This window comes from Gopherus flavomarginatus, chromosome 2 (assembly GCF_025201925.1).
Source record: "Gopherus flavomarginatus isolate rGopFla2 chromosome 2, rGopFla2.mat.asm, whole genome shotgun sequence".
Lineage (NCBI taxonomy): Eukaryota > Metazoa > Chordata > Testudines > Testudinidae > Gopherus > Gopherus flavomarginatus.
The window spans coordinates 70,698,976-70,725,711 of NC_066618.1; the positions used below are offsets into that span (position 1 = coordinate 70,698,976).

The window sequence follows — 26,736 nt, forward strand, 5'->3', positions numbered from 1 at the left end:
TGTTCTTACCATGAATTCAACAAGAAATCTTTATTGAATTTTAGCAGTTAGTGCTTTCACATAATTACAGAAAATGACTTTTGCCCCAAAATGGGTTGACCAGGTGAGGATGACACTTTAAGACTCATGTAACTTGACTTGCCTAAATCTAGGGTATATTTTACACACTCTGGTACTCTGTCCGGTAAGCACATTACACATTTTGAATATAATTAGGTATCTTATCACATCCATTTAGAAGTGCAACCAAAATAGTAATATTATCTCGAGAACCTGCTGCTAATGCAGTTTTTACCAGTTGTTTACTAATGTAATTTGCTGCACTGTCATAGAATGTTGCCGAGTTTATTTCTCCTTTGCTGGCAATTTGTGAATGTGATCCACGATTATTAGACAGATATGTTTTTGTATCATCGTCAAACTGTTTCAATTCTTCAAAACCTTCTTGACTGCCAGAGGCTGACTGGATTATCTCTGTGTGTTGTGAACATGTTCCATGATTATTAGACAGACAAGCTTTGGTATCAGCTTGTTTTACGTGATCCTCTAACTGCTGCACTTCTTCAGAACTCTCTTTGTTAGAGCCTGGCTGCATCCTGTTTTCATTTTGCGAATCTCTTCTGTTACATGAGCATGATTTTTTATTATATTGTTTCAGAGTGCCTTCATGTTGATTCTGGAGGAAAGCTTCTTTATTAAAATACCATAATTGGATTCTGTCTTCTAGGTCATTAATATCCATTGAACTACATAAATAGTCTTTATAGGGAACTACTGAATACTGATATCTGTGCATAGAAATATCTTCTTGCTGGACATACATTTCCAAATAAGAGGTGAACATTCTTAGAGTTAATATAACCACTTCATTTTTATCCAGAACTTCCCAAAGCCCATTAGAAGCTAAAATAAGGAATTGACATGAATCATCTGTAGGGACAGATATGGTATGTGGTACAGGAATAACAGATTTTTTCAGCTTTGGATCTCCGTGATGTCCAAGGCCACGAGTAGCTCTGATGAGCCCTTCAACTAGTCCTTTTGGTTCATTTGTGCTGATGTTTCCACCATTCTGAAGTATACGGTCTCTTTCCTTGGAATTAGAAGTGCTGTGTTCTTTGGTAAGGCAGTAGCTTTTTCCATTTTTGCATAAGACTGCATGTATATTACCTACAATAAAATAAGAACATTTTGCATTTCATAGTGCGACTATTTTTTTTTTTTTTTTTTTTTTTTTTTTTTTTTACTAAACACTATTAGATGATTCACAATAATGAGCCATTTTGACAGGTGAATTCTATTATCCCTTTCACTTAGTTTTTGACACATTTGCATGCTGACATCCACCCTTATGCTGTTCTGCTGGTCACTGGTCTCACAAATCTTTGCTGATTTGAAGGAGTATCTGTACTTTCTAAAATGTCACTGTAGCATTCGTTTTCAAAACTTTTGATGGGTTGTAATTGAAATTCAAAATATCGGGCTAAGAATGTAATCTTGTGTAAATTCCAGCAGTTGGTAATGAATTTCAAACATAGTTCAGTGCTTGCAGACAGTGTTGGCCTAAAGGCTTAAACACCTTTCTTAAGTAGCTATTTAAAATGCATACATTTTTTAAATCTTGTATAGTTCCGGAAAGAAAATAAACAGTTTAGCATTTCTTCTGGTTCCAGTCAGAATGTGCTTATTAGTTAGTCTTTCACTAACATAGGGTCTAAATATTTAGTACCTATGTCTTTTGTAAAGAAGAGAAACATACGTTATTTTTTTGCGACTTGGTTTTCATTTGTAATTTATGCCATGATCATATACTGCCGTGGTGGTTGTAATCTAAGCAATGGGATAGCTGTAACTGATTATGCATAGTATGTATTGCCATTTACATTAAAATATTCTGCTTAGTTTTCCTGTCACCATGCTGTAGACAAAGAGTAGCTCCTCAATTACAGTGAATTGCTTATTTAAAAAGTACATGCTTTTGCAAGATCCAAAAGATTTATGTGAGTATGATCTCTGAAATGGAAAATGCTTAAGTCTCAATACAAGGTACACATGGTGGTAAAGCGCAAATTAGGACATGCCAGCTATAACTGGTTGTTCTCTGGAATAAGGTCATCTTATTTTTTTTTCTGAAGTTGCATGATGAGCTGTTGTAACCTCATATGAAAGGCCATGAAATTGACTAATTCCAGGTATATCAACTAATTTGACAATAGCATTAATCTATTCTGAGGATTAAAAGTACAATGCCCCTCTGCAGCCTGAGGTGGAGAACCTTTGTCTGAGCCAGCAGGGGAAAGAAAATGCTTGGGTCCTTCTAAGAATGGCATTTCACCTTTTAGTGGGTTTAGGGAAGAGGGACTCCATAGTGGATTTCCTGAATTGAAGAATGCCGTGGAAGACCACTGACTGTGGCACAGCCAGAGGGTGGTGGGTCTTCAGTTCCTTCCACTGCCTGGAATGGCATACTGCATATGGCAGCAATGGTTCCTTCCCTCTTGTTTTGAGATAGAGTAGGATCAGGTTTCTGGACCTTGGAAGGAATTTTTCCTTTGCTGCTAGATTAGCCCTGGCAGGTTGAGTTTTTTCACCTTTCCTGCTGCAGCCTAGGAAGACTCAGAAGTTAGGATAGGTGAGGCTGGGAGATGTTTATCTAGTTATAGCTTGTTGGGTGTCTAGTGCAGGTATTTGGTCCTGCTTCCAATTATACACCAGAATGGAAGCAGTATTAGGGAAGCGCATCCCCTAAAGAAGGAAATAGATAAATTGTCTGGAGCTCCTAATGTCATCCTCAACCTACTTATAAAGGGAGGGAAAGGTTCCAGCAACCGTGCTTAGGATCAGGTTGAAAGTTTTTGAGTAGCTCTTTCCCAGATGTCCTGTGTCCTCTGGCAGTATCTGAGACAATTCTACTCTGAAAAGTGTAAAAAAGGCATCCTCTTATACAACAGTGATCCCTTTGTGGATTTGGAGACATAGGTTCTTGCTTAAGCGACCTAACTTTTTTTTACTTTTACTTTTTTTTTTCTTGTTAGCATTGCAGAGCCAGTAGTGAGCCGGATTCTATTCTTTGTGTCAACAAAATTGTTTGCTAAATTGAAATCAGTTACACCTATGCAAGTCCATGAAGGCAGGTGAGAGTCCCACTCTGATGAACCAAAGGAAGTTTACCAAACCAGGAATTGGGGCATGGAGTCTACAGATGTCCCCAAGAGGTGGGTGGCTGATTAATATGAGGGAAATGAAAACAGTTTAGATGGTCCCCTGACAACTACAATATTATCTTTCTCTACTCCACAAATCTGCAGGCATCCCATTTTGGTTGCTCACCATATGCTCCAGAAACTCCAGTTCCCCTTTCATGTATCAAGAAACACACTGCATACACAATTCCTAAAACACTCCTATAAAGCCTTTGTGTGCTGACCTCAGCAATTACTGGGTGACTGCAAATGTATGCATGGCCCAAATATATGTAAACAGTGAAAGTATGAGCATGGTGTTTTTGCACGTGCACACTAAAAGCATGTGATTTGGAGTCAGACTATTAGCATGATTTTGTTAATTATGATTTCTAGGTGTGATATGTTAAATGAGGTTCCCTTAGTTGGATACTTCCTCCTCTACCCCAGTGGTTTGCATGGATGGGTTTTATGCTAAAGGAACCTTTCCTGTAGCCAGCAGAGTTCTTAGTGATTGTATTAGACTGTACCATACTTATGGGGACACGAGTATGAGAAGCTTCTGGTGGCAGATCATTATATAATGCAGAGATGCTACATTATATTAAAATTTAGTGAGACTGAATGAGTTCTAGCATGATTTTTGCTAACCTCACAGTCCAGACCGACAATCTCTCTTTATTGCAGAAAAGGGTTGCTTCTGAGAATTATTACATGGTGGTTTTATGACCCAACTGTCTTGTTTTCAGTTTAGCCTTAAGGGACTACCACATTTTCTTGTCTGTTACTGTAAAATTGAACCTAGCACTCAACACTTGTAAGATGATGCACCAGCTCTCCCTTGGCATGGGGGAGAGGAAAGTCAGGGGGAATCAAGCTTCATCTTAACAGTGTATGAATCTAATGCATTTAAAACAAATGGTTCATTGGGTAGTTAGACTTCATTTTTATTCAATGTAGTTGAATAAAATATCAAATGATGGATTGTGGGTTTATTTTTAAATCCTTTTGAAACGATTGGCCCAAGTACCTCAAAATGACTCCAAGCCCCATTTCATTACCTATGTTTGACCTGGACCATGTGGTTAATAGAGCCTAAGGTGAAGCTTGGGTTGGGAGTGGGGCATAGGGCAGAGTATTTTAGATATGAGGGGGCTGAGGAATCATCCCAAACTTGCTGAATTTGGATCATGTTACTATCCCTTTGAACTATACAGGCTTTCCCTTACTACATGATGTGACAGATGGGTTCCAACATTTTCCAGGCTAACAGTAACCAATGACCCAAACAAATAGGTCTGAATGGAGTTCCCATTTCTCTCAGATTAAGTGAAATTCATAGTCACAGCTGGTTTCCAAGTACCAGTGGGATAGGAGCACTTAAAATGCTCATAATAATTGTACATGCTGATCTAACCAGCCATTGTCAGATACTTGTTTGGGGCAGTGGAGAGTGATGTCTTTAGATGTTCTTAATCAGAAGGCACTAGTGCTACAAAGTCTCAGTGTAATGATCAGAGATTATTCCATGCCAAAATACACTTTTTTTTGTTTCTATTTATCCTGGGTCTTTCTACTCAGCTGTAGAATTTGATTTAGTCTGGGAATGATCCTACTTTTTGTTCTGTTTTGAGACCTGTGACACATCTGCAAAGCAGTTGAATACTTTGCTTCAGATCCCACAAGGACCTTGTGTACACTAGTGAATTTACCCCCAAAAAATTCCCCAGGGAGATTTAATGAACAGAGATAATTAGTGAAAGCTAACAGCGCCTTGTTTAGAATAGGACTACCACTGTGCATCTGAACTGTGGATAGCAGTAGTGAGAATTTATTGGTAATATTCCCTATTGTAATTGTCAATTGACTTAATTGTGGCTATTGCAGCTATAGCCAGGCAAAAACAGGATTCTGCTGAAAACAGAATCAGATCTGAGCAGAGCTTCCACCTAAAATACTCCCAAAGGGGAAAAGAATCTGCATAAATTACCCTTGAACATTACATTTCAAGAGTAGCACTAGCTGTCCTCCCCCTGTAACAACAGAATAAAAGAGGAGGAGATTACTTTCAGTAGGCTTTGACACAGTACTATAAACAGCAGAAGCAGTCTCATCCTTGTCTACACCCATGCACCTGAGCTGCTACTAATGCCAGTGTTTTGGGATGTGCAGGGGGTAAAATTCCCTAGTGTAGACATTTGCATATGTGTCTCTACTTAAGTTTGACCCATGTTTGGCTTAAGTTTTCACCAAGGTTAAAATGAATGAGACTTGGAGAAAGGGAAGACTTCTGATTTTTGTGCCATGTTCCACACTAAACCTTCAGTTTTCCTTCCTTAACTGTTTCTTCCACCTTTCTATGCTGGTCACTTTTCCTGCATCCCTCAAAGTCTTGTAATTATACCAGTGATCCTAAATGTTTGCTTAATTTACAGCCATAAATCAAACATACTATCAGATATATGGATGAACTGTCTTATAGAATAAGTTTGATACTTATTGTCTGACATTAATATCCATTGCACAGGGTTTCATCTTGTACTCTCCAGAATGTCAAAAAAAACCTCTTACCACTTAAACTTGCCTTAGATTTTTTTTCCCCCACTGTAATTGGGAGAGAGGAGAGTGCACCAAAAAAACACCCAACACTCCCAGCCCCAAAAAACAACCATTCCATATGTCAATAATTTACATACCAATATTAGCAATATGCAGTATCCCAGTACTGCTTTCGGATGGATTTGCTGAATTATTAGTGTTGGTTTCAAGCAGCATTGTCGGCTCTTGTTCCTTGATGCTCTTTTCATTACTGATCCTTTCCACTAAACAGGTAACAGCTGTACAGCTACTCCAGCGAACTTTGGAAACCTCATTCCTTCCAAGTTGTAAAAGTCTGTCCATTCTCCAAAAAGACTTTGCATATGCTTTGTGAATCCATTCATAAGTGTTGGGCTTGGTTGTCTTATCACTGTCTGTTTTACCAGAGAAAACCTTTTCCTGATCCCTGTAATTTCCCTTGATTACTGTGACAAAAGAATCTAGGATCTGTTCCTCATTTCTACTCACTTTGTAAGAGGAATCAGTGTGAGACAGTTGGTCAAGAAATAAAAGTGGGAGCTCTGCTGAAACTGTCTCAGCAGCAAACACACCATGATAGCCATCGAATAAGCCCAAAAAACACGTATCTGACCTATTTCCAAAATTATCTAGCACAATGAATATATCTTCCATATCTGCTCGCCATGTTGAATTTTTGTCTTGGCAAACTGCTAATGCTTTTATTAGAGAGTTGCTTACTCTCTTGAGGTATCCAGAACTGTCAGCAATATTATCAACATTAAAATATGAGGTGTCCTTTGACTTATTCTTAAATAGCTCTAATGAACAATCAATTTTCTGTTTGTCTCTTTCAGTGTATTTAGAAAGCTTGATCAGTTTTGAAATTACTTTCTGTCGCTGAAGTAAAAGTTTGTTGGTGTCCGTTTCAATCCATGGACGATGATAACCCAGCAGAGCTAGGGCTTTGTGCTCTTTTTTATGATAAAAAAGTTGATGTGGGTATATTGTTTGTTGACATATTGAACAAAGAACTGGAATATCCCCAGAACCTACTTTCCAGAACCTACTGTTGTCCTCAGCCTGATCTTCCTTATGTCTGTAGAGTTCAAAGTCAGCTGTTTTTGAGGTACTTTGTAAATTTGGTTCCCATGTCATTCTGCAAAAGGAGTTGAATGTTATTAAAATCCACTTTTAATATCCAATACAACTACAATAATCTAGCCTTCATGCATGATCTCTTTTAATCTCAAAATTATTAGCATTATTTTATATTCATGTATATGTCCAAGAAGCTGGAAGATTTAAGCTGAATGCACGTGGTATATAAAATTACTACCTAAGATTACAAAGCCAAGCACTCAAGTTAGGAAATGCCAGAATTCAGGGCACAGGCTGAACAGCACTCAAACTGCATAAGCAGCTTATTCAGTGTTTTGTTTTATCTTTGTCCAGTGTATAAGGTCCCACTCCTTATTTACAGCACACTATTAAAACACTTCTCTGAATACAGAATTATTAATTTCTTCATGGGCTTTTGTATGGGTCTCATCACTTTTGTAGCTGAATGCTTCACAAACTTTATTTTCACAACACCCTGGTAATAGGGCACTATCTCCATTTTACAGATGTGGAAGAGAAGCACAGAGATATTGAAGTAATTTTGGATGCCTAATTTGAGATTTCTCACATCAAAGAAATATATGTAAATAGCACTTTCTTTGAGTGATTGCTTATGTGTATTCCACAATAGATGTATGTGCTCGCCACATGCACTGGTGTCGGAAGTTTTTCCCCTAGCAGTACCCGTAGGGGAGCACCCCTATTGAGCCCTGGAATGGCACCTCCATGGCGCGGTATAAGGGGAGCTGCGCACTCCCCCCACCCTCAGTTCCTTCTTGCTGCCAGTGAGGGTGCTTCGGAGCTGCTTTGCTCCAGCTTTGCTGTAGCTTGTCCCCAGAGCTCTTGTTCGTTCAGTGTATGTGACCTGTAGTTAGTAGTTTTAGTTTAGTTCAGGCATCAGCAACCTTTCAGAAGTGCTGTGCTGAGTCTTCATTTATTCACTCTAACTTAAGCTTTCGCATGCCATAATACATTTTAATGTTTTTAGAAGGTGTCTTTCTATAAATCTATAATATATAACTAAACTATTGTTGTATGTAAAGTAAATTAGGTTTTTAAAATGTTTAAGAAGCTTCATTTAAAATTAAAATGCAGAGCTCCCTGGACCGGTGGCCAGGACCTGGGCAGTGTGAGTGCCATTGAAAATCAGCTCACGTGCAACCTTCGACATGCGTGCCATCGGTTGCTTACCCCTGGTTTAGTTAGTGCCCCCATGCCAGGGCATGCCCCTTGCCCCAGGTTTAAGTTGTGCAACACTTGTAGGTGATGGATGCCAGTGAGTGATCTGCACACAGGCTGTTTATGTTGTTTGGGTGAAACCCATCTCAGCGATAGCTGCAAGATTTGCAAGTTGTTCAAGCCTCGGACCGAGAGAGAGAGAGACATTAGGCTCCAGGCCATCCTGATGGAGTCAGCGTTGACCCTGACTTCAGTGCACTGCTCCGAGTCGGCACCGGGTACTGCGGTGTCAGTGTGCAGTGACCCCCTGTCACCATTTACCAGTCGGCACCACTCCCTGTCCACGAGGCATGCTAAGAAGGGTAAGAAGAGGCCTCCTCCGCCGTGGCACCACAGCAAGATCAAGGGAGAAGATAGACATGGGGTCGACAACCTTTCAGAAGTGGTGTGCCAAGTCTTCATTTATTCACTCTAATTCAGTTTTGTGTGGATTTATACTAATTAGGATTGGATTGAGGTTGGGGATTTTTGTCATTAAGGTACCCTACATCAGTGGCCTTCAATTTATCTGTGCTGAAGTCAGAATGAAGGGATCCTGTCTGTGAAAGGCTTTGGGTCTAGACCAGGGGTCGGCAACCTTTCAGAAGTGGAATGCAAGTATTTTGAGCCAAGGGGCATGAATATTTTTACACCCACCCTGCTCCTAACTCCCTAGTGGTCGAGTCGGTCAACCACAGGGAGCGGCAGGGCCAACCAGCCCCTACGCCGAAAAATAAAGATTCAAGGAAGCTGAATTCATTTGGCAGAAAAATGTATTCCTCCTCAAGCTTCCAGTTATGGGTGGCGAACAATCAGGCTCTCTCCTGGGCCAGTATGAGTTCAGTCTGTGGGACTCTCTGCCCAAGTTTGAGGACTCCCTTCAGGAGCGTGATAGGAAGGAGTTTGAAGCGTTAGTGGAATAGGGGACAGTGGCTGCCAGGGAAACCCTGCAGGCAGCATCGGATGCGGCGGACATGGCTGCACAGTCCATGGCCTCCACGGTGTCCATGAGAAGGGTGTCATGGCTCCTACTGTCCGGGCTGTCCAATGAGGCGCAGACCTCCTTTCAGGACCTCCCGTTTGATAGCAAAGATCTGTTTGTGGAACAGACGGACGTAAAACTGCATGGCCTGAAAGACTCCCATACTATACTTATGGCTCTTGGCCTCTATATTCCAGCTCTGGCTAGACTTAAGTTTTTAAGCTGCAGCAGGCTCCTGCCCAGGCCACCCACTCTAAATATGAGCCCCCTTATAAAAAGTCGTGGGACTATAAGAAATGCCTACAGAGGCAGTGTTGGTCTGCCCCCCAGCCTGGGTCCTCCAAGGACAAACAGGCAGGGAAACAGTAGTTTTGACTGTATGCCCTGGGGCGACCTATCAGTTCACATCAGGGATCCACCCTCAATAAAGCTTCCCTTCTCCAACCAGTTGTGTGCTTTCCTCCCGGAGTGGTCATGGCTGACCTCAGACTGATGGGTCCTCAGCATCATCTCCTGGGGCTACACCCTCCAGTTTACCTCTACCCCACCCAATCACCCTCCGTCCCTGTCCTTTCTGGGGGACACCTCTCACGAGGCTCTGCTCAAGCAGGAGGTGAGGCAGCTCCTGGGCTTAGAAGCGGCGGAAGTGGTGCCAGTAGAGTTCAAACGCAAGGGGTACTACTACTGCTATTTCCTTATCCTGAAGGCCAAAGTAGGGGGCTCAGCCTATTCTGGACCTGCAAGGCCTGAACCAGTACATGGTGAAGTTCTGCATGGTCTCCCTAGTCTCCATCATTCCCTGCCTGGAGCCCAGGGACTGCTACACCGCCCTCGATCTGCAGGACGTGTACTTCCACATCCATATATTTGAGGGGCACAGGCACTTCCTCCGTTTCACTACCAATTTACAGTCCTCCCATTTGGTCTGCCTCCACTGCACCCGGGGTATTTGTAAAGTGTATGTATGTGGTGGCCTACTTCAGGCACTGTGGGGTCCAGATTTTCCCCTATCTGGACAACTGACTGGTCAAGGGCAGCTCCCGGTCACAGGTACAGGATCACGGAGCGCTCCTTCTGTCCACGTGCACCACTCTGGGCCTGTTGGTAAACAACACCAAGTCCATATTAGTCCCAGTTCAATGCACAGAGTTTATTGGGGCAGTCCTGGATGCCATGTCGGCCAGAGCCTCCCTCCCACGGGATGGGTTTGAGACCCTAAAAGGGCTCATCGACACAGTCATGAGGTTTCCAGTGACAACAGCCAGAGTGTGTCTCCAGCTCTTGGGTCACATATCGGTGTGCACTTTTGTGGTTTGTCATGCCAGACTCAGAATGAGGCCCCCCCCAGCTCTGGTTGGCCTCGTGTTCTCCCAGGCCAGAGACAGGATGGACAAGGTCCTCACTGTGCCCAAACTGGTGATCACCTCCCTTCGATGGTGGTCTTCCCCAGGGAACATGCTCTGCAGGGTCCCGTTCAGAGGCAGGCCACTGTTGATGGAACTGGTGTCCGACGCATCAGACCTGGGGTGGGGAGCCTATGTGGGAGACGTTCAGACCCAAGGGCTGTGGTCGGCACAGGACCTGGCCCTCCACATAAACATCAAGGAGCTCAGGATGGTCTGGCTGGTGTGTGTGCGGCCTTCTGTTCATACCTGGAGGGCCATGTGGTCAGGGTTTTCATGGAAAACACAATCTCAATGTTTTACATGAACAGGCAATGTGGGGCCCTATCCTCTTCCCTCTGCCTGGAAGCCCTCAAGCTGTGAGACTTCTGTATAGCTCATGACGTTTTCCTTCAGGCCTACTACCTACTGGGTGCCCAGAATTCCTGGGTGCATCACTTGAGCAGGGACTTCTCCTCTCAGCACGAGTGGTCTCTTCACCCATAGGTGGTGCACACACTTCTCCAACAGTGGGGAACTCCCCAGGTGGACCTGTTTGTGACTCAACAAAACCGTCGCTGTCCCCAGTTCTGATCCAGGTGAGCTGGGATGGGATGGGGCACTATCTCTGATGCCTTCCTCCTATCCTGGTCAGGCTAGTTGCTCTGTGCCTTCCCCCCATTCCTGCTGATCGGCAAGGTCCTGGAAAAGATAAAGACGGACAGGGCCTGGGTCTTCCTGATTGCCCCGGCATGGCCCACGCAGTATTGATATGAGACCCTCACGAGCCTGGTGGTTGCCCCACCATGGCCGTTACCATCTCGCTTGGACCTGATCTCTCAGGACCAGGGCTGCCTCCTCCACCCCAGCTTAGCAGCACTCCTCCCACGGCGTGGCTGCTCAATAGTTAGGCTGGGAGGAAAGGACCTACTTGGAAGGGGTTCACTCTGTCCTCTTGGAAAGCAGGTGACCCTCCACACACTGAGTCTACTTGGCAAAGTGGTCTCGGTTTTCCCGATGGGCAGTTGAGCGGGGCATCTCCCCTGTGGCAGCACCAATCCAGCTCATTTTGGGCTACCTCCTTCACCTTAGAGCCCAGGGCTTGGTGCCCTCATCTGTCAAGGTACACTTTGTGGCCATATCGGCCTTCCACCCGCTGGTGCAGGGGCACATGGTATTCTCCCATGCCATGACTGGCTGGTTCCTTAAGGGATTGGATCATCTCTTCCCATACATTAGGCCGCTGGTCCCACAGTGAGACCTGAACTTGGTGCTGGGCCAGCTGACGGGTATCGTTTGAGCCGCTAGCTATGTGCTCCGGGTCATATCTCTCATGGAAGGTAGCCTTCCTGGTAGCGCTCATGTCAGCTAGGTAGGTCTCAGAACTCAGGGCCCTGACCTCTGAGCCCCCATACACAGTGTTCCATAAGGATAAGGTCCAGCTCCGCCCACATCCTTCATTCCTCCTGAAGGTGGTCTCCACCTATCACATGGGTCAGGACATTTTTCATCTGGTCCTCTGCCCCAAGTCCCATGCATCCAGTGAGGAGTGCCGCCTCCACACGCTGGATGTGAGACAGGCTCTGGCTTTTTACCTGGACCAGACTAAGCCATTCAGGAAGTCTTCGCAGCTGTTCATCGCCTTGGCCGAATGCATGAGGGGTTGGTCAATCTCCACTCAGTGGCTCTCCAACTGGATCACCTCGTGCATCCATACCTGTTATGACCCGGTGGGAATCCCTCCACTGTCAATTGTGAGGGCACACTCAACTCGAGTGCAGGCCTCGTCAGCTACCTTTTTGGCCCATGTTCCCATCCAGGACACTTGCAGGGCTGCCATGTGGTCTTCAGTTCATACTTTCACCTCGCACTATGCAATCGTCTCCCAGACCAGGGACGACACCAGGTTCTGCAGGGCTGTGCTCTGTCCCAAGAATTTGTGAGCTCCTACCCACCTCCAACAGATATCGCTTGGAATCACCTATTGTGGAATACACATGAGCAATCACTCAAAGAAGAAAAGATAGTTACCTTTCCATAACTGGTGTTCTTCAAGATGTGTTGCTCATGTCTATTCCACATCCTGCCCTCCTTCCCCTCTGTCGGAGTTGTCTGGCAAGAAGGAACTGAGGATGCGGGGGGGGAGGGGGAGCGCGCAGCACCCCTTATACCGTGCCATAGAGGCGCCACTCCAAGGGTCGCTAGGGGCGCTCCCCTACGGGTACTGCTAGGGGAAAAACTTTGGACACCGGTGCACGTGGCGAGCATGCACACCTATTGTGGAATAGACATGAGCAACACATCTCGAAGAACACTGGTTATGGAAAAGGTAACTGTCTTTTATATATTCAAAATGCATCTCCCATTGACAATAATTTTAGCTGTAAAAACTCAGCCCTAAGGTCTCAAGTAGAAAAATAGTATGTGTTTGTGTAATTAAGACTACCATAACACATATGCACAAAGGGACTGAATTAACATTGCATAGGCGACCTTAATTCTGGCCTTTTCCTAACTTTTGAGTGTTTGACTTTGCAACCTTATGTTCTTTAATATAGTTTTTTTGTGTGTAATTTCCTAGCTTTTAAAAAAAGCAAACTGAAAAAACAACACTGCCATGCTGTGGCTTCATATTGACCCCTTCATGGCTCAAAAGCAGGGTTGCAACCTTTACATCCACAGCACAGACCTCTGTCACTTGAGCTAAGGGAACAACTGATACTAATAGGAGGTTGTCACCCTCTGTGTGAAGCAGCACTAGAAGGGGATGAGATGCATGCTTTTCCAGTGGATTTCACAGATATTTGCTGACAACAGAGGAATGGTGGGACTCTGAGATCTTGGGTTCCATTTCAGTTTCTGCAGGGCAGTATTCTCTAGTAGGCATAGACCCTTCTGCCCTTCTGTGCCTCCCAAACCTAACCCCTTTTGCTGGTCCTTTCTCTCCCTGTCTCTAAATTCCTTGTCCAAGTCTCTACTCCCCATGCTCCTTGTCCCACTCTCCAATCCCCCAGATTCCCCATCCAAGTCCCAATCTTTCCCCAACCTTGTCTCCCAGTTTCCCATTTAAGCAACTTGTTCTAATCCCCACCTGGCTGTTTGTCCAATCCCAGTCTTCCCCCACACTGGCTCCATGTCTCCTTGCCCAGCCAGTCCCAATTTCCCCAAAGCCCTGGCTCCTCATGTGATCTCAGTCTACTCCCATTCCTAGCTCCCAGTCAATGTCCTTGCCCAGCCAGTCCCAGTATCATCCCTCCCACTCCCTCCTGCCTCTGCCACCAATTCCTTATTTTAGTCTACTCTTTCCATCCCATCTCAGCCCCAGGTCCAGCTCTTGTCCTCTTTTCATTTCAATCCTACTCCTCCACGCTGCCTGTGAATCAGCAGGAGAAACGCTGAAATCACAGGAGAGAGAGTTTCCCTGTTCTCAGCCATTAAGCCTGACACTCCTGGAGCAGCAAGTGCAGACAAAGTCTTGTTCAACCACTGCAGCTCCAGCATGTAGCATGCTCAGTGCAGATGGAATTGTCAGGGTATTTAGCTATCAACCACTAACAAAGTCTCTATGGAGCATGTGTGAACTGAGATTTTTCCAGGTCCTTATAACTTGACATATTTGGGAGGATTTGCCTAGGGATGGCATAAGGCATACAATTGACACCAAGATGAAACCCTCCGCCAAATTCCTAATCCCTGCTTTAGAGCATGGGGCACAGGAGCATCTCAGTTATAAGAATTTGTTTAACATGGGCAAAACAATGTGGTTTGCCTAGTCTTATTCTTGGAAACAAACAAAAATTAAAAATAAATAAATTAAAATAAAATTAAATCAGTCTGAAGCATGGAAAAAATCCACTCAAACAGTTAAAGCTGTAAATGAAAAGAAGGTTTTATAATGGGAAGTGGCAGACAACCTTATCGATAGGTGGCACTACCAGCTCTGCTTATAATATGTAGTGGCTAAGAAATCATGCAGATGGTATTCTGAAGCACTTAAACTCTCTCCTGTGCTTATATTACTGTAATGTGATATGATATGTATAAAAATCACAACTCCTTGTACAGCATTGCCTCAATCTATTTATCTAGAGAAACTAGTGTGTGTACATAGGCCCTCAGATACGACAATGATAGGTATAGTATAAGAACCTAGAAGTGTTGTGTGTGGCACAGCTAACTACAGTATACAGCATTCTATCTAGCAAATACACATACACACTGTGTTTGTATGTATGAGTACATATGTATAAATATGAGAGAGAAATTAGTGTTTGTTATAGGTAAGACTGCAAAACAGTTTTCACTATAACTTCTAGTCACAGACAAAATTTCTCAATATATTCTTGCAATACAGTGGGGAGAGACCCACCAGCAAGGCAATGTCTTTGTCAACAATTTCTTACTCCCTAATGCAGGTCTGCCCAGCTGTAGGAATTCTTCTCCAAAGTGCCTTTCTTGGGGCTGGCCCTTTAAATGTGGTAGAGCCAAGCAGCTGCAGGCCTAAGGTGTCTGCTTGGCGATCAGCACTGCTGCCCGTAGTTCCCAGTTGCGGAGCTGGTAATTATCCTACTTGGTTTCTGAAAGACAGGGATATTTTCTGATGGCCGTGGGTGGTCAAACAAAATTCCTTCCATTGTTTTTTTTTTTAGTCGAAAGGAGAGTTAAAAAAATATTTTTGCTCTTGTAAAAAGCCTGTGATATGTTTAAGATGCCAGGAAAAATCATTTAAAAAGTTATACATGGACTCCTCCATTCTGTGGTCAGTAGCATCTGCTGCAATACTAGCAAACCCTTATTAAAACCATTGTAACACCATACTGTGTATTTTCCCTGCCCAGACAGGTAGCTATTGCTCTCAGGCTGCAGGGGCTATTTGTATGAGGGAGGTGGGGTCTTGCTGAAATACGTATAGCAAGACTCTCTTAAAATGCTGTACTGCCTTAACAATGCAAAATAATTGCACATGTAACCCCTGTTTGCTGGAAGTGGTACTCTGTCCCCCTCTGGTGGTGGCTAGGCCCCTTAGAGATTTATAAGCTTGCTACAGCCTTGGCTGGTGGTTCTCCACCCACGACGCAATCAGCACACAGTTCGGTCCATGTGACATCCTCAGAGCCATACAGATAGTATATATATTGCGTGGATGCGGTGCACATAGCAGCATATGTGGCTCACAATGGTTAATTGACTGAGAATCACTGGCCTCAGCTAATAGAGAAGTGTCTTTTAGCGCATGCACAAGCAGCTCATGCATTTAGCTCCAGAATTCCAAGGTTTGATCCCTGCTGTCGACACCCATGTGAGGCTCAGCATTACACACACATGAAAAAAGGTTGCAGATTCTGTGATTATGGTGCTCTCTGCACGGTTTTGTTGCATTCTGCATATTTTAAATTTTGAACTGAAGGATCAAAAAAGTGGTGGCATCAAAAAGGCCTGATGTAAGTCGGGGCATCTCCAGACTAAAGAGGGGGTAGAGTTTTTACAGTCTTGGTTCTGCACAAAAGTTGTCTGGTTTAACTAAAATCAATTTTTAAATTAATTTACTTAAATCAGTGCTTTCCCACTGGTGGACACTCTTAGGGTTTGTCTACACAGGAAAATTGTACTCATTACACGAGGATAGTTACACTGGTATAAATCCTTGTGTGGACACTCTTATACCAGAATAAGTGTCCGCATGGCACTGGTAGGTGTTATAATGTCTTTATGATGTATGAAGATTGACTCATTTTTTCCCCTGCTTGTTTTTTCCACATCAGAGATATAAGGTCTTGACTTCCCTATTTCTGCTAGAGGACAGGAGAACTGCAGGGATATAGTGACATCACAATATACTGAAACTGAGTCACTGCTTTCTGAGCCCTAAATTGAGTGGGAAAGGAATGAGAAGACTTAAGGTTCCAGCCTATTGCGATATCATTGTGCAACTCCAGTAAGAAAAGAGAAGCCAAGACTTGGTACTGCTGATGTGTTTAAACATAAAAATAAAGCTGAGAAAAATCACACCTTAAAATGGTAAGAAAAAAATATCAGGTCATCTTATTGAAGAGCAGTAAAAGGGCACCAAAAATATAATATTTGCTAAGCAGTTTGCATCTGAGAGCTCATGCATTAAATCTTGGTTAAAATGTTATTACTATAAAATGTAGGCTACTTGGCTTCTGTCGGACTACTCATATGAGCAAAGCTACTTACACATGTAAGTGTTGCAGGCTATCAGGCCAAAGGATTGTGGGCCACAGGCTAATATTGCACAATGCACCACAGTCCCAGTAAATATTTTAGTTTTGGGCATTGGTTTACTGCTATTGCACTCTGAGCTGGTCAATATGGGTAAAGCATATAGTTAGTCTGTATCTGCTACTGCTACAGTTTGGCTATAATGCAGTCTAGTGAGGTGACATTTGAATCGCATGGTTTTTAATCTGTGTATCTGCCACTAATTAACCTGAGTATCAAAAATCTGATGTGTAATGAAAAGTAAAATGTAAAAATGTTACCATTGTGTAACCATTAAGAATGCAGTAGCCAAATGAAAGACATCTTTCCTTACCCACATCATTCCTCTCCCTTCTCCAGGATGTGCTCCTTCCTCATTTACCTATCATGGCCATCACCTCAACTGTAAACTCTTTGGGGGCACAGGACCTTCTTCCTTGAGCTTTCTCTGAAACCTCTTCTGTAGTGTGGACACTACAAGGTAATCACTACTACAAATATTAATAAGATGGATGCAGGAAAGGTGGTTGGCTGACTTACCTTTGCAGTCTAGCACATATAGGAGGAGGAGGAGAAGGAAAAGATGATGTGTCCCTGAGGTCATAGTCTCCCTGAAAAAGTCATCACAATATCAGCCAACAACACATTTTTCATCCTCCCAAGGCCCCAGTGTGGGAAATTCTCCCTGAACAAGGATCATCCATACCCCCCATTGTTTTTCATCTCCTTCCCTTCCCTCCTGTCTCCCTCTCTCCTTCCTTCTTTCTCAATCATCCCTTCCTTCTCTGTCCGCCATTTCTTCCCCAAGCTTGCTCGTCCCTATCTGTCCCTCCTTGCCAATGGTGTGGAAATGCTGCTCATGCTATCAGGTCTTCTCCTGTTCTTCTGACTTGTGCTCTGTTTTCTCGGCATGTAATACATGGACAGGTTGGAGGTGGTTCAAAAGGGAATTGCTTGCACTAGAGAATGTTGATGTTCCCACTACCATTACAACCTTCTAGCAGGCATTTCACACACCTGGCAGCCACACAAATGCTTCCAATGGGAACTAGTATTCGCAGCATCTGAAGTACAGCTCTTCCTCTGAGCACTGATAAGCTCTGTGTTTCCCAGCTCCACCCTAGTGCCAGTGTAGACCACGAGGGCTGGCATAGTGGCTGCAGTGGTACAATTGGTCCCTTAGTGCAATTCCACAATGCTCTGGCCCTACCCCTCAGTGACAGCTCTGACTGCCCAGAGCATGGCTCTGTCAAGATATCCCCTTATCAGCTGTATGCAGGCCCAAGAGCACTCAAGGCAATATTTATCTGGTCTCGGTGCTACCCAGCCCCTTACCCCAAAACCCCAACTCCAAAAGCAGCATTGAAGACCCACAAGTTTACCGTAAAATAAAACATATATAAGCTGTACTGAATACTTCTAAAATCTCTATAAAAACTCTACCTGAAAGACAAAACTCCCCTGTTAGTCAGCATAGCAACCACATCATAAACCTTCTACCAGGGCACTTACGTCATTGGGAGGCGGACTCAGAGGCTATGCACAACCTCAAAGCATCTAAAAAAGGGACCATAGCAAAAGGGACATTAGTTAGGGGCTGGACAGGAACACTCCACTGTGTCTTCCCCAAGTGAATCAACATATCTCACCATAATGCTCTAGCACCCTCTGGTCAGCACCCACCCATGATATATCCCAGAGCAATGATACAGCCTCACTGGGCTCCCACTGCAGGACATATGGGAAGGGAGTGAGGGGAATTTTGGTGGCCACATAGACTGGGAGGGCCCAGAAGAACTTGAAAAAAACACAAGAGACAGAAGCTGTTAGTCTAGCTACAAAGCAAAAGAAGAAAATTAAAACATAATTAGAATAATTATAGAATAAATGAATGAACATAATTAAGCTCCTTACTTCCCTCCTTGAGTATAGACACTCAGTGCTGATGGTGCTCAGCATAATATTGCCTGAGACTTCATGCCACTGTCTTTATGGCAGCAAATTCAGTGGGTTGCTACTAAGTTTCCATCATCACATTTGCAAGCGTGAGGGTGTAAAAGGGTGTCATCTCAATCCCTTAGGATGGACATGCAGTTCTTTGTGAAGAGCAGAACTATTCAAAGTGGGCAATGGAACCAACCAAAACCGCTGCAAATATACACTTATGTATTATAGATATTATGCACCTGATTCCGGGAGCTGTGCTAGCCATTGTAGGTTAGATGCAACGACCTACAAACCTGTAATCCTTCCAGTAACAGCTATGCCATGGACATGGTGCACTCAGAATGCTTCGTAAGTATGCACTGAACGGTTGCAGCTTGCACTGGTTTGTTTGCACCAGTGCAGGTTGCAATGGTGTTAATTTGATCTATAGCTATTGAAGCAAATCAGAAGGGCTTCTGCACCACTGGTATGAGGTGACCACAACAGGAAAACCTTTAATCCTTTTCCTGGACAGTTGCAGAAAAAGGCATACAAGTTTTCCTAATGTAGCTGCATGCACCTGATGGACGTAAGCGGCGGTGTCTACCTTAGCATTTTGCTTTCTCTCACAGCACTGTAATACCAACAGTGCAGTTCCAGTGCTGGCAACAACAGAAGCAGCACCAGAATAGTCTAGCTACTGCATTTTTAACTCCCTGTTATCCGACCCTGGTAAAATGCTAACACTCCCACCATCACTAGCTCTCCTACTATACTAACTCTCCCACCATCACTAGCACCCACGGACCTGCCCTTGTGGTAGTATATGCTGGGTGATATTAAGAAAGAAAAACATCAGTGCCAACAAGTAGCCTGTTGAGATGGGGCCAGGAAAAGTGCTGAGAAGTGGGATGTCCTGCATGATGCAGGACACTTAAGAGATAGCCAACCATGAGCTGTTCAGAACGGCAGCAGGTGAAGAAGATGGGAGCTATGACAATGCTACAACCTAATAATGGGCTTTTCATAGAACAATAGTGGCAGGAATAGGAGACACAAGGGTGTTGGAAAGGGCAGTAGAGTGGGCAGGATACAATGAGAGGGGTAGTAGGGGAGAAAGGGGAAGGGCAAAACAATGCATGTGGCCGCCTACATCTTTGAATCCTGTAAAATAATACAATATAGGCCTATACAATACATAGTAAGACATTGACCAGGTCCTTAAATTCTCATTGTGTGTAGCTAAATAGCTCCTAAAATGAGTGTCTGAACTTAATACCTGTACACCGTCGCTGATTTTATAAGGCACTCAGCAGTTTGTAGGTGAGATTAGCATAATATCCTGTGCTTCTAGGGCCAACTGCTAAAGCACTTAGTTTTTGATAAGTCAAAACTCTTACTGAAGTCAGTAAGACGGTGTTCTTTGTAAGCACTGAATACAAACTACATAATTTCCCAGTAGTTTGTGTTACTAAAATTGCCCAGGAATATTGTAATGATCCTTTCTCTCGCTCTTCCATTTATCAGTTTTTACTTCAAAAATTTAGTATATTTGGGAAAAGGCAAATGTAGCAGGAAGGTCAGTAAATAAAAATATCTCCAGCTCTTATTATCAACTTGGGCTCCTAGGCAGGGCAAGCAGTTAAAAAATGGGGTTCTCTTCTGACAAGTGACTATGTAACATAACATTCCCGTTCTTCAGATCTGATCCCTGAGTCTATTCAGAGTTTTATCTTCTTACATGAGTGACAAAAATAAGTTTACATTGCTTTTTACTTCTGCTAGCTCTGCGGGACTAACATAAGCCCTGGTACGTCAAGTGCTTACACACGTGCTTAACTTAACGCATATACGTGGCCTCACGAGGGTCAAGGGGGCTAGCCACATGAGTAAAGTTACACATATGCTTGTGTTTGTAGGATAAGAATTATAGCTAGAAGCGAATGTGCTGGATTCTACTCCTTTCTGCATTTCATCAATAGAATTGTTCACTAATTTCTGGTTAGTGCCAATTAGTCACACCTATGTAAACCAAGTGAAGTGTCACTGAGGGCAGAATTTGAAGACAGTGGGGTTTCACAGATGTTACTTGTGGTATAATTTATCTTGCAGCATCTTTATTTTTGATGATGAATAAGAAGAAAAGAAGCCCCTGTGGGGTTTTGCAGGGATTGGTTCTTGGCCCAATGCTATTGTTTTTGATTAATAGCCTGGAAGAAAACATACAATCATCACTGATAAGGTTTGCAAATGACACGCAATTTGGGAGAGTGGCATATAATAAGGACAGGTCACTGCTACAGAGGGATCCAGATCTTTTGGTAAGCTAGGCACAAGCAAACAATGTGCATTTTAAAAGGGCTAATTGTAAATGTATACATCTCGGAAAAAAGAACGTAGGCCATATTTATACGATGGGGGACTCTATCCTAGGAAATGGTGATTCTGAAAAAGATTTGGGTGCTGTAGTGGATAATCAGCTGAACATGAGCTCCCAGGGTGACATTGTGACCAAAAAGGTCTATTGCAATCCTCGGATGCATGACCAGGGGAATCTCAAGTAGAGATAGAGATATTGTTTTGCATCTGTATTTGGCACTGGTGCAATCGCTGCTGGAATAGTGTGTCCAGCTCTGCTGTCCACAGTTCAAGAAGGATGTTGGAAAAGAGAAAAGAGCCACAAGAATGATTACAGGATTAGAAAACATGCCTTATAGTGATAGACCCAGGAGCTCAATCTATTTAGAGGTGACTTGATTACAGTCAATAAATACCTACATAGGAAACAAATATTTAATAATGTGCTCTTCACTCTAGCAGAGAAAGGTGTAACATGATCCAATGGCTGGAAGTTGAAGCTAGACAAATTCAGACTGGAAATAAGGCACAAAATGTTAATGGTGATAGTAATTAACCATTGGAACAATTTACCAAGGGTCCTGGCACATTCTCCATCACTTGACCATTTTAAAATCATGATTGGATGTGTCTCTAAAAGATCTGCTCCATGAATTATTTTGGGGAAGTTCTATGGCCTGTGTTACACAAGAGGTCAGATTATCACAATGGTCCCTTCTTAGTCTTGTCTCAATGCAGGGGACTGGACTAGGTGACATATTGAGGTCTCTTCCGGTCCTACATTTCTATGATTTAGGCTTGGAAAATATGACTCAAAAATTAACTAGTGTGACTTACAGTCCCCAAATTGAGTTTATGGACTTCAGTTAGAAAAGTGATTTTTATACTTATAAATGAAGCACACTTGATACCAGAGTATGAGTGAGACACACTAAACAGGGAACTTCATAATATCATAGGAATACTGACTTCATCAGAGCTATGACAAGTAACACCAACTGACGATCTAGCCCAGTGTTTCCAAGAAGTGAAGCCCCTTATATTTTACAGATGCTAGTGTAGGGGAGGGAGACAGGTGGGCATATTTTGGCTGTCACCAATGCAGTTTAATACCAATTTGTGTCAGGCTGATTTATTTACTGAATATTTTAGCAGAGGATTTGAATGAGGATAAGGAATGTAATACCACATTTCCTGTTTTTGTTATTGAATGAAAAATTATAAAGCTTACCTATTACCTCTAAAAAGTGTTTTCTTTTGCAGCCATTCCTCTCTGTAACACTAAGTAGTACTTCTGCATTTGTAGTGACACTGGTGTTTGCAACTGTTACTATAGTAACTGTCTCCCTAACCACAGGCTGCTACATTTATTGTTTGCGTTGTGTATTAAGCAATAAAGTAAAAAGATATGGGTGCTGCAAGATAACCACACTCTTGGGGATAGAAGATGGAAGAACAATAAAAGTGTTCTTTCAAACCATAATACCCAATATCCTATCATATTTTATTTACTTATGACATTGAAACATAACAAATTTTCCTTTCACAAAACTTACATGAATAATGTCATATACAGAATATAAACCATGCTAGACAAAATAACAATCACTTCATAAAAAGCAGTGTCTCATAACATTTTTCATCTTTGCTTTTATTTTAAATTGAAATAAAATCACTTAAGGCTTTTTAGGACCTTGGAGGATAGAGTGAAGCAGTTATTCACATAGGCTGTGATCCTGCAAGTGCTTGAACGTGGGCTTAACTTTATGCACGAGTAGTCCCGTTGAAGTCAGTGAGACTACTCACGTGTGTAAAATTAAGTGTATATATGTTTGCAGGATGAGGCCAGACAATGCACTTTTCAACCTCGATTTGCAGACTGAGTGTAAACTAAAGATGACTGATCTTGAAGAGAAGCTCGTATTTGAGGGGGAAAAAAGGCACTTCAACAAAGCCTAAGTCCAAGAGAAATGTGCTCAGGAATGTTAAGAGTCCAATGGAAAATATTATTTAAAAATAAATAAACATTTCACTATAGTGTTTGCAACCTACACCGTGCAGTAGAGAACCTTAAAGTGAAATTGACTAATGTAGTTGAGAGGAAAACAAAAAAAGGCAAAAGTAAATGTGCTTAAAAATGACCTTTTAATGATCTAACATGGTGTTTATAACATACAGTAGATAAGAATTATTATTATGTTTAATCCATTAAAGAAATAAAACACTAAAATTATAACAACCGAATTTTTAAAAGGACTAAATTTGTAAGCTAATATGACGTTCAATTTTCACAAACAACTTCAACTGATGTCCACTTTATCTATTGGTATTCTGTGTTATGTAGTACTGAATGACTAGGCCACCAGGGCGGTCTGTCTTAAAAAAAAAAAAAGAAAAGAAGGCTGTCACCTGCCATCTTAATAGGACACCGTTAACTTGAACATCACATATTTGTCAGAAAATGTTGTATTGCTTATAGTTACAAGTATCACTTATAATTACAAGAATTGAAAGAAGTTGGAATTTTTCCCCTTTGTTTATTTTGTACATTTTGTGCATAGTCAATTTTACTTTACCCTGTGTAATAATCTGTTCGGCCCTGAACCAACAACTATTGCCTTCAGTGCACACATCAAGGAATTAAAAATCACACTTAAATGCGCACAACCTTAACTCCAATCTTTTAAATTGCAATTTTGTTATTATGCAACTGTCGTTCGTGGTTCCTCATAGCTGTGTCTGAGTTTTGCAATTCAAGCTGGGTTTCAAGCACTTTGCTTTCTATGAAAAGTACAGCATATCCTGCCCCAAATCACTATTTGGGCACAGAATGAATATTCTGAGAATTCACAAGTAAATCATGTAATTAGGTTAAATTTAATAAAAATAGGTCCATTAAGAAATTTAGCAACTAGTGTCAAGCCGCTTGTTTTTGTTGTTGTTTTTGTGTTTGCTTTTTTGTTTGTTTGTTTGGGATCTGGAATGATCTTAATAAACAGACTCTTCAAACTTCCCATATAGTTAAAGCTGATTGATATTAACTCTGCCCTGTAGTGACACCATGAGGGAGGGGAAAAACCAACCTAATATACCTTTAACTAGAAGTCCCCTAGAAGTTGTTTTTTGGAATTGCACGCTTAGGCTTTGTCTACATTAGCACTGTTGTAGGGAAAAAGCACACCCCTGACCGACATAAGTTTCATGGACAAAAGAGCTGGCGTGGACAGTGCTATGTCTGGGGGAGATGCTCTCCCGCTAATATAGCTACTGCCGCTTGTTGTGGGGTAGTTTAATTATGCCAGCAGGAGACCTCTCTCCCACCACCATAGAGCAGCTATAGGGAGACCTTACAGCAGTGCAGCTGCGGCGGTACAGCAGTGCCTCTGTAAGGTTCGCAGTGTAGACATAACCTTAGTAGATTGTGTAGGCTGACTTCATTACACACTTCATCCCTCTGTTCCTGCTACAAGCTCCCTGTGTATCACCCTTTCATCCCACTCTATTGTAGGGACTCCTTGCAACCCTCCCCATCCCCTCAGCTTTGTGTCCCTGCTGCTTCCCTCATACCAGGGTCCCAGATTCTCTTTCCCAACCCCTGGGGCTCACCCCCATTCTCCCTTCTCTCCATATTCCCCTTTCCCCCTTCTCCCATATACCAGAGTTCCCCAATCTCCCTCTGCTAGGGATTTTGTGTACCCACATTCCCCCTCCTCCTGTACCAGGGTCATCTATTCTTGCCGCCATGCCGGGACTCTGTGTGGCCCGCTTCCCCATGCCAGTGTCTCTCTGCCCTCCATTTGTCCATCCCCCATACCAGGACCCCCATTTATCCCCATGCCTGGAGCTTTGTGCATGCCCCCATCCTCCCCATCCCATTGTTATGTGTCTTCTTCGTGTCTGAAAGATGAGTCATTCATGAGCCCAACATGTTAGTGATACCTCTTTTTTACATAAGCACCTAGTCAAAGTTTGAGGCTCTGCAGAGGTTCTAGTTGGGAGTAGAAATCAAGGATGGAGTCTGGTATTTTCTTTGATGCAGGCTTGTTTCTTTACAAGGCATGTACAAAATCCTGCTTCTCTGAATGTAGAAGGAATCAAAAACAGGAGACAGGTTCTTTGATTACAGCAACAAGACACTCCAGACTGAACCAGACCCAAAAGCTCTCTGCTCTTGGCTTCTGCCAGTGTCACACCCTGTTTACAGGATCCTGCTTGGCTTGTTCTGCTTCAGTCTCTCCCTGTTTCTCGTTTGTACCCCAGATTGTGTTTTTACACACACTCACCTGCTCAGAACAATATCCAGTGGACCCTTCCACGCCTCTGGTGCTAGTTTCTGGACAAACTAACTCTAGTAGGCCTTGCTTTAGGTGTGGTCCCATAACACTATCTATTTTAAGAGAAGAGCACATTCACAGGGAGCCAGCACTAGGCATAATCAGACTAAGCAATTGCTTAGTGCCCAGAGCAGCTCAAGGAGGCCCCCTATTAGCTTTTTTATTACAGCAGAACCTCAAAGATACAAACACCAGAGTTACGGATTGACTGGTTAACCGGACACCATATGAAACCGGAAGTAATCAATCAGGCAGCAACGGAGACACCCCGCACCATCACCAAAAAGCAGCAAATACTGTACTGTACTGCATTTTAAAGGTAGGCATATCTGTCCCCACCTCACTCCCACCCCCACGTGCAGGGCAGCCACTTACAGCTAGGTGGTGAAGCTGCTGGGGCTGCCAGCCCAAGGCAGCTGGGGTCTGCTTCCTTTTCACCTTGCCCACCTCCCCACCATGAGGGGGACGCGCTGTTCCCCTCTGCCTCCATCTCGAAGGGGGACATGCTGTTTTCATACACACACACCCTGCAGGGAGGGGGACAAGTTTGCAAACTCAATCCAATCCAGGGAAACAAGCTGCCTACACGGAAGCTGCCAGTGCTGAGGACGGAGCTCAGCTGCTGCTGAAACCTGGCCTGGAGTATCAGCTGCTGGAGTTGGAGCCGGAACTGTGCTTTGTGTAGAGTTACCAGCATTTCAGAGTTACAGATGTAACCCTTCTGCCCCTCTGAGTTGGCAGCAACAAGGGCCGGGTTCAGTATCGAGGGGTTCCGTTTCAGTAACACAATGCATAACCGGCTCGAGCCCCCACCCAGTGACCTGGGACACTCACATACCACACCCCCTTGGGCGCCTCTAGGAGGCAATACTTCCCCTCTCGCAAGCACGGAGTCTGAGTGTAGCAAAATCTTTTTAATAAAGGAAGGAATCAATGCGGCATCCCATTGGAGAAACACCATAAACAGGGTTATAACACAAACCATAAACAAAAACCCACCTCCAAGTATGTTTGGCAATGTCCTTTTTCCCCTTAGGGTTTTAAGTCCAATCACCCCAAAGTCCAACAACCCAAAAGTCTCTGGTCAATGCCACCTCAGAGTTCGAGAGTTTATCTGTAGAGGTCCCTCCCCCAGCCTGGGTAGAAAGGGGCACCTTACGTGGTCCGGGGCCAACTGCCCTGCCTCTCCGTGGGTTCTGCTTCCGCCTTCTCCATGAACTGCTCTGCTTTACCAGCCGCTCCACTCTGCTCCTCCAGCCATCCTCACAAACTGCTCCGCTCCACCAGCTGCTCTGCTCCATGAGCTGCTCCAGTTCTCCCTGCAAACTGCTCGGCTCCGCTCGCTCTGTGGGCCACTCCACCCATCCCACAGCTACTCCACTCTGCCAGTTGCTCCACTCCACCAGCTGTCCAGTGATCTGCTCCAGCCATCCCCACAAACTGCTCCACTCCGC

General features: G+C 43.5%; 1 protein-coding gene and 1 long non-coding RNA gene across 7 annotated transcripts; both read right to left on the bottom strand.

Moving 5' to 3' along the window:
• Positions 1-15: 15 nt before the first annotated feature.
• PP2D1 (protein phosphatase 2C like domain containing 1) lies at positions 16-22,251 on the bottom strand. Of its 6 annotated transcripts, none has more exons than XM_050938395.1 (4): positions 22,187-22,241; positions 17,205-17,275; positions 5,879-6,897; positions 16-1,170 (listed from the first exon to the last, which is right to left on the bottom strand). In XM_050938395.1, the coding sequence occupies exons 3-4, from the start codon at positions 6,894-6,896 to the stop codon at positions 194-196; spliced, it is 1,995 nt and encodes a 664-aa protein (XP_050794352.1). In that variant the 5' UTR covers position 6,897; positions 17,205-17,275; positions 22,187-22,241; the 3' UTR covers positions 16-193. The 6 variants fall into 6 exon arrangements, with proteins under 6 accessions (XP_050794352.1, XP_050794351.1, XP_050794354.1 ...); XM_050938394.1 differs by having other exon boundaries at positions 22,180-22,234; XM_050938397.1 differs by lacking the exons at positions 17,205-17,275; positions 22,187-22,241 and adding exons at positions 14,846-15,019; positions 21,369-21,403.
• Positions 22,252-23,074: 823 nt separating this feature from the next.
• On the bottom strand, positions 23,075-25,978 carry LOC127044107 (uncharacterized). Its single transcript, XR_007772410.1, has 2 exons — positions 25,658-25,978; positions 23,075-23,324 (listed from the first exon to the last, which is right to left on the bottom strand). It is a non-coding gene; the product is annotated as an uncharacterized LOC127044107 (long non-coding RNA).
• Positions 25,979-26,736: the final 758 nt, after the last annotated feature.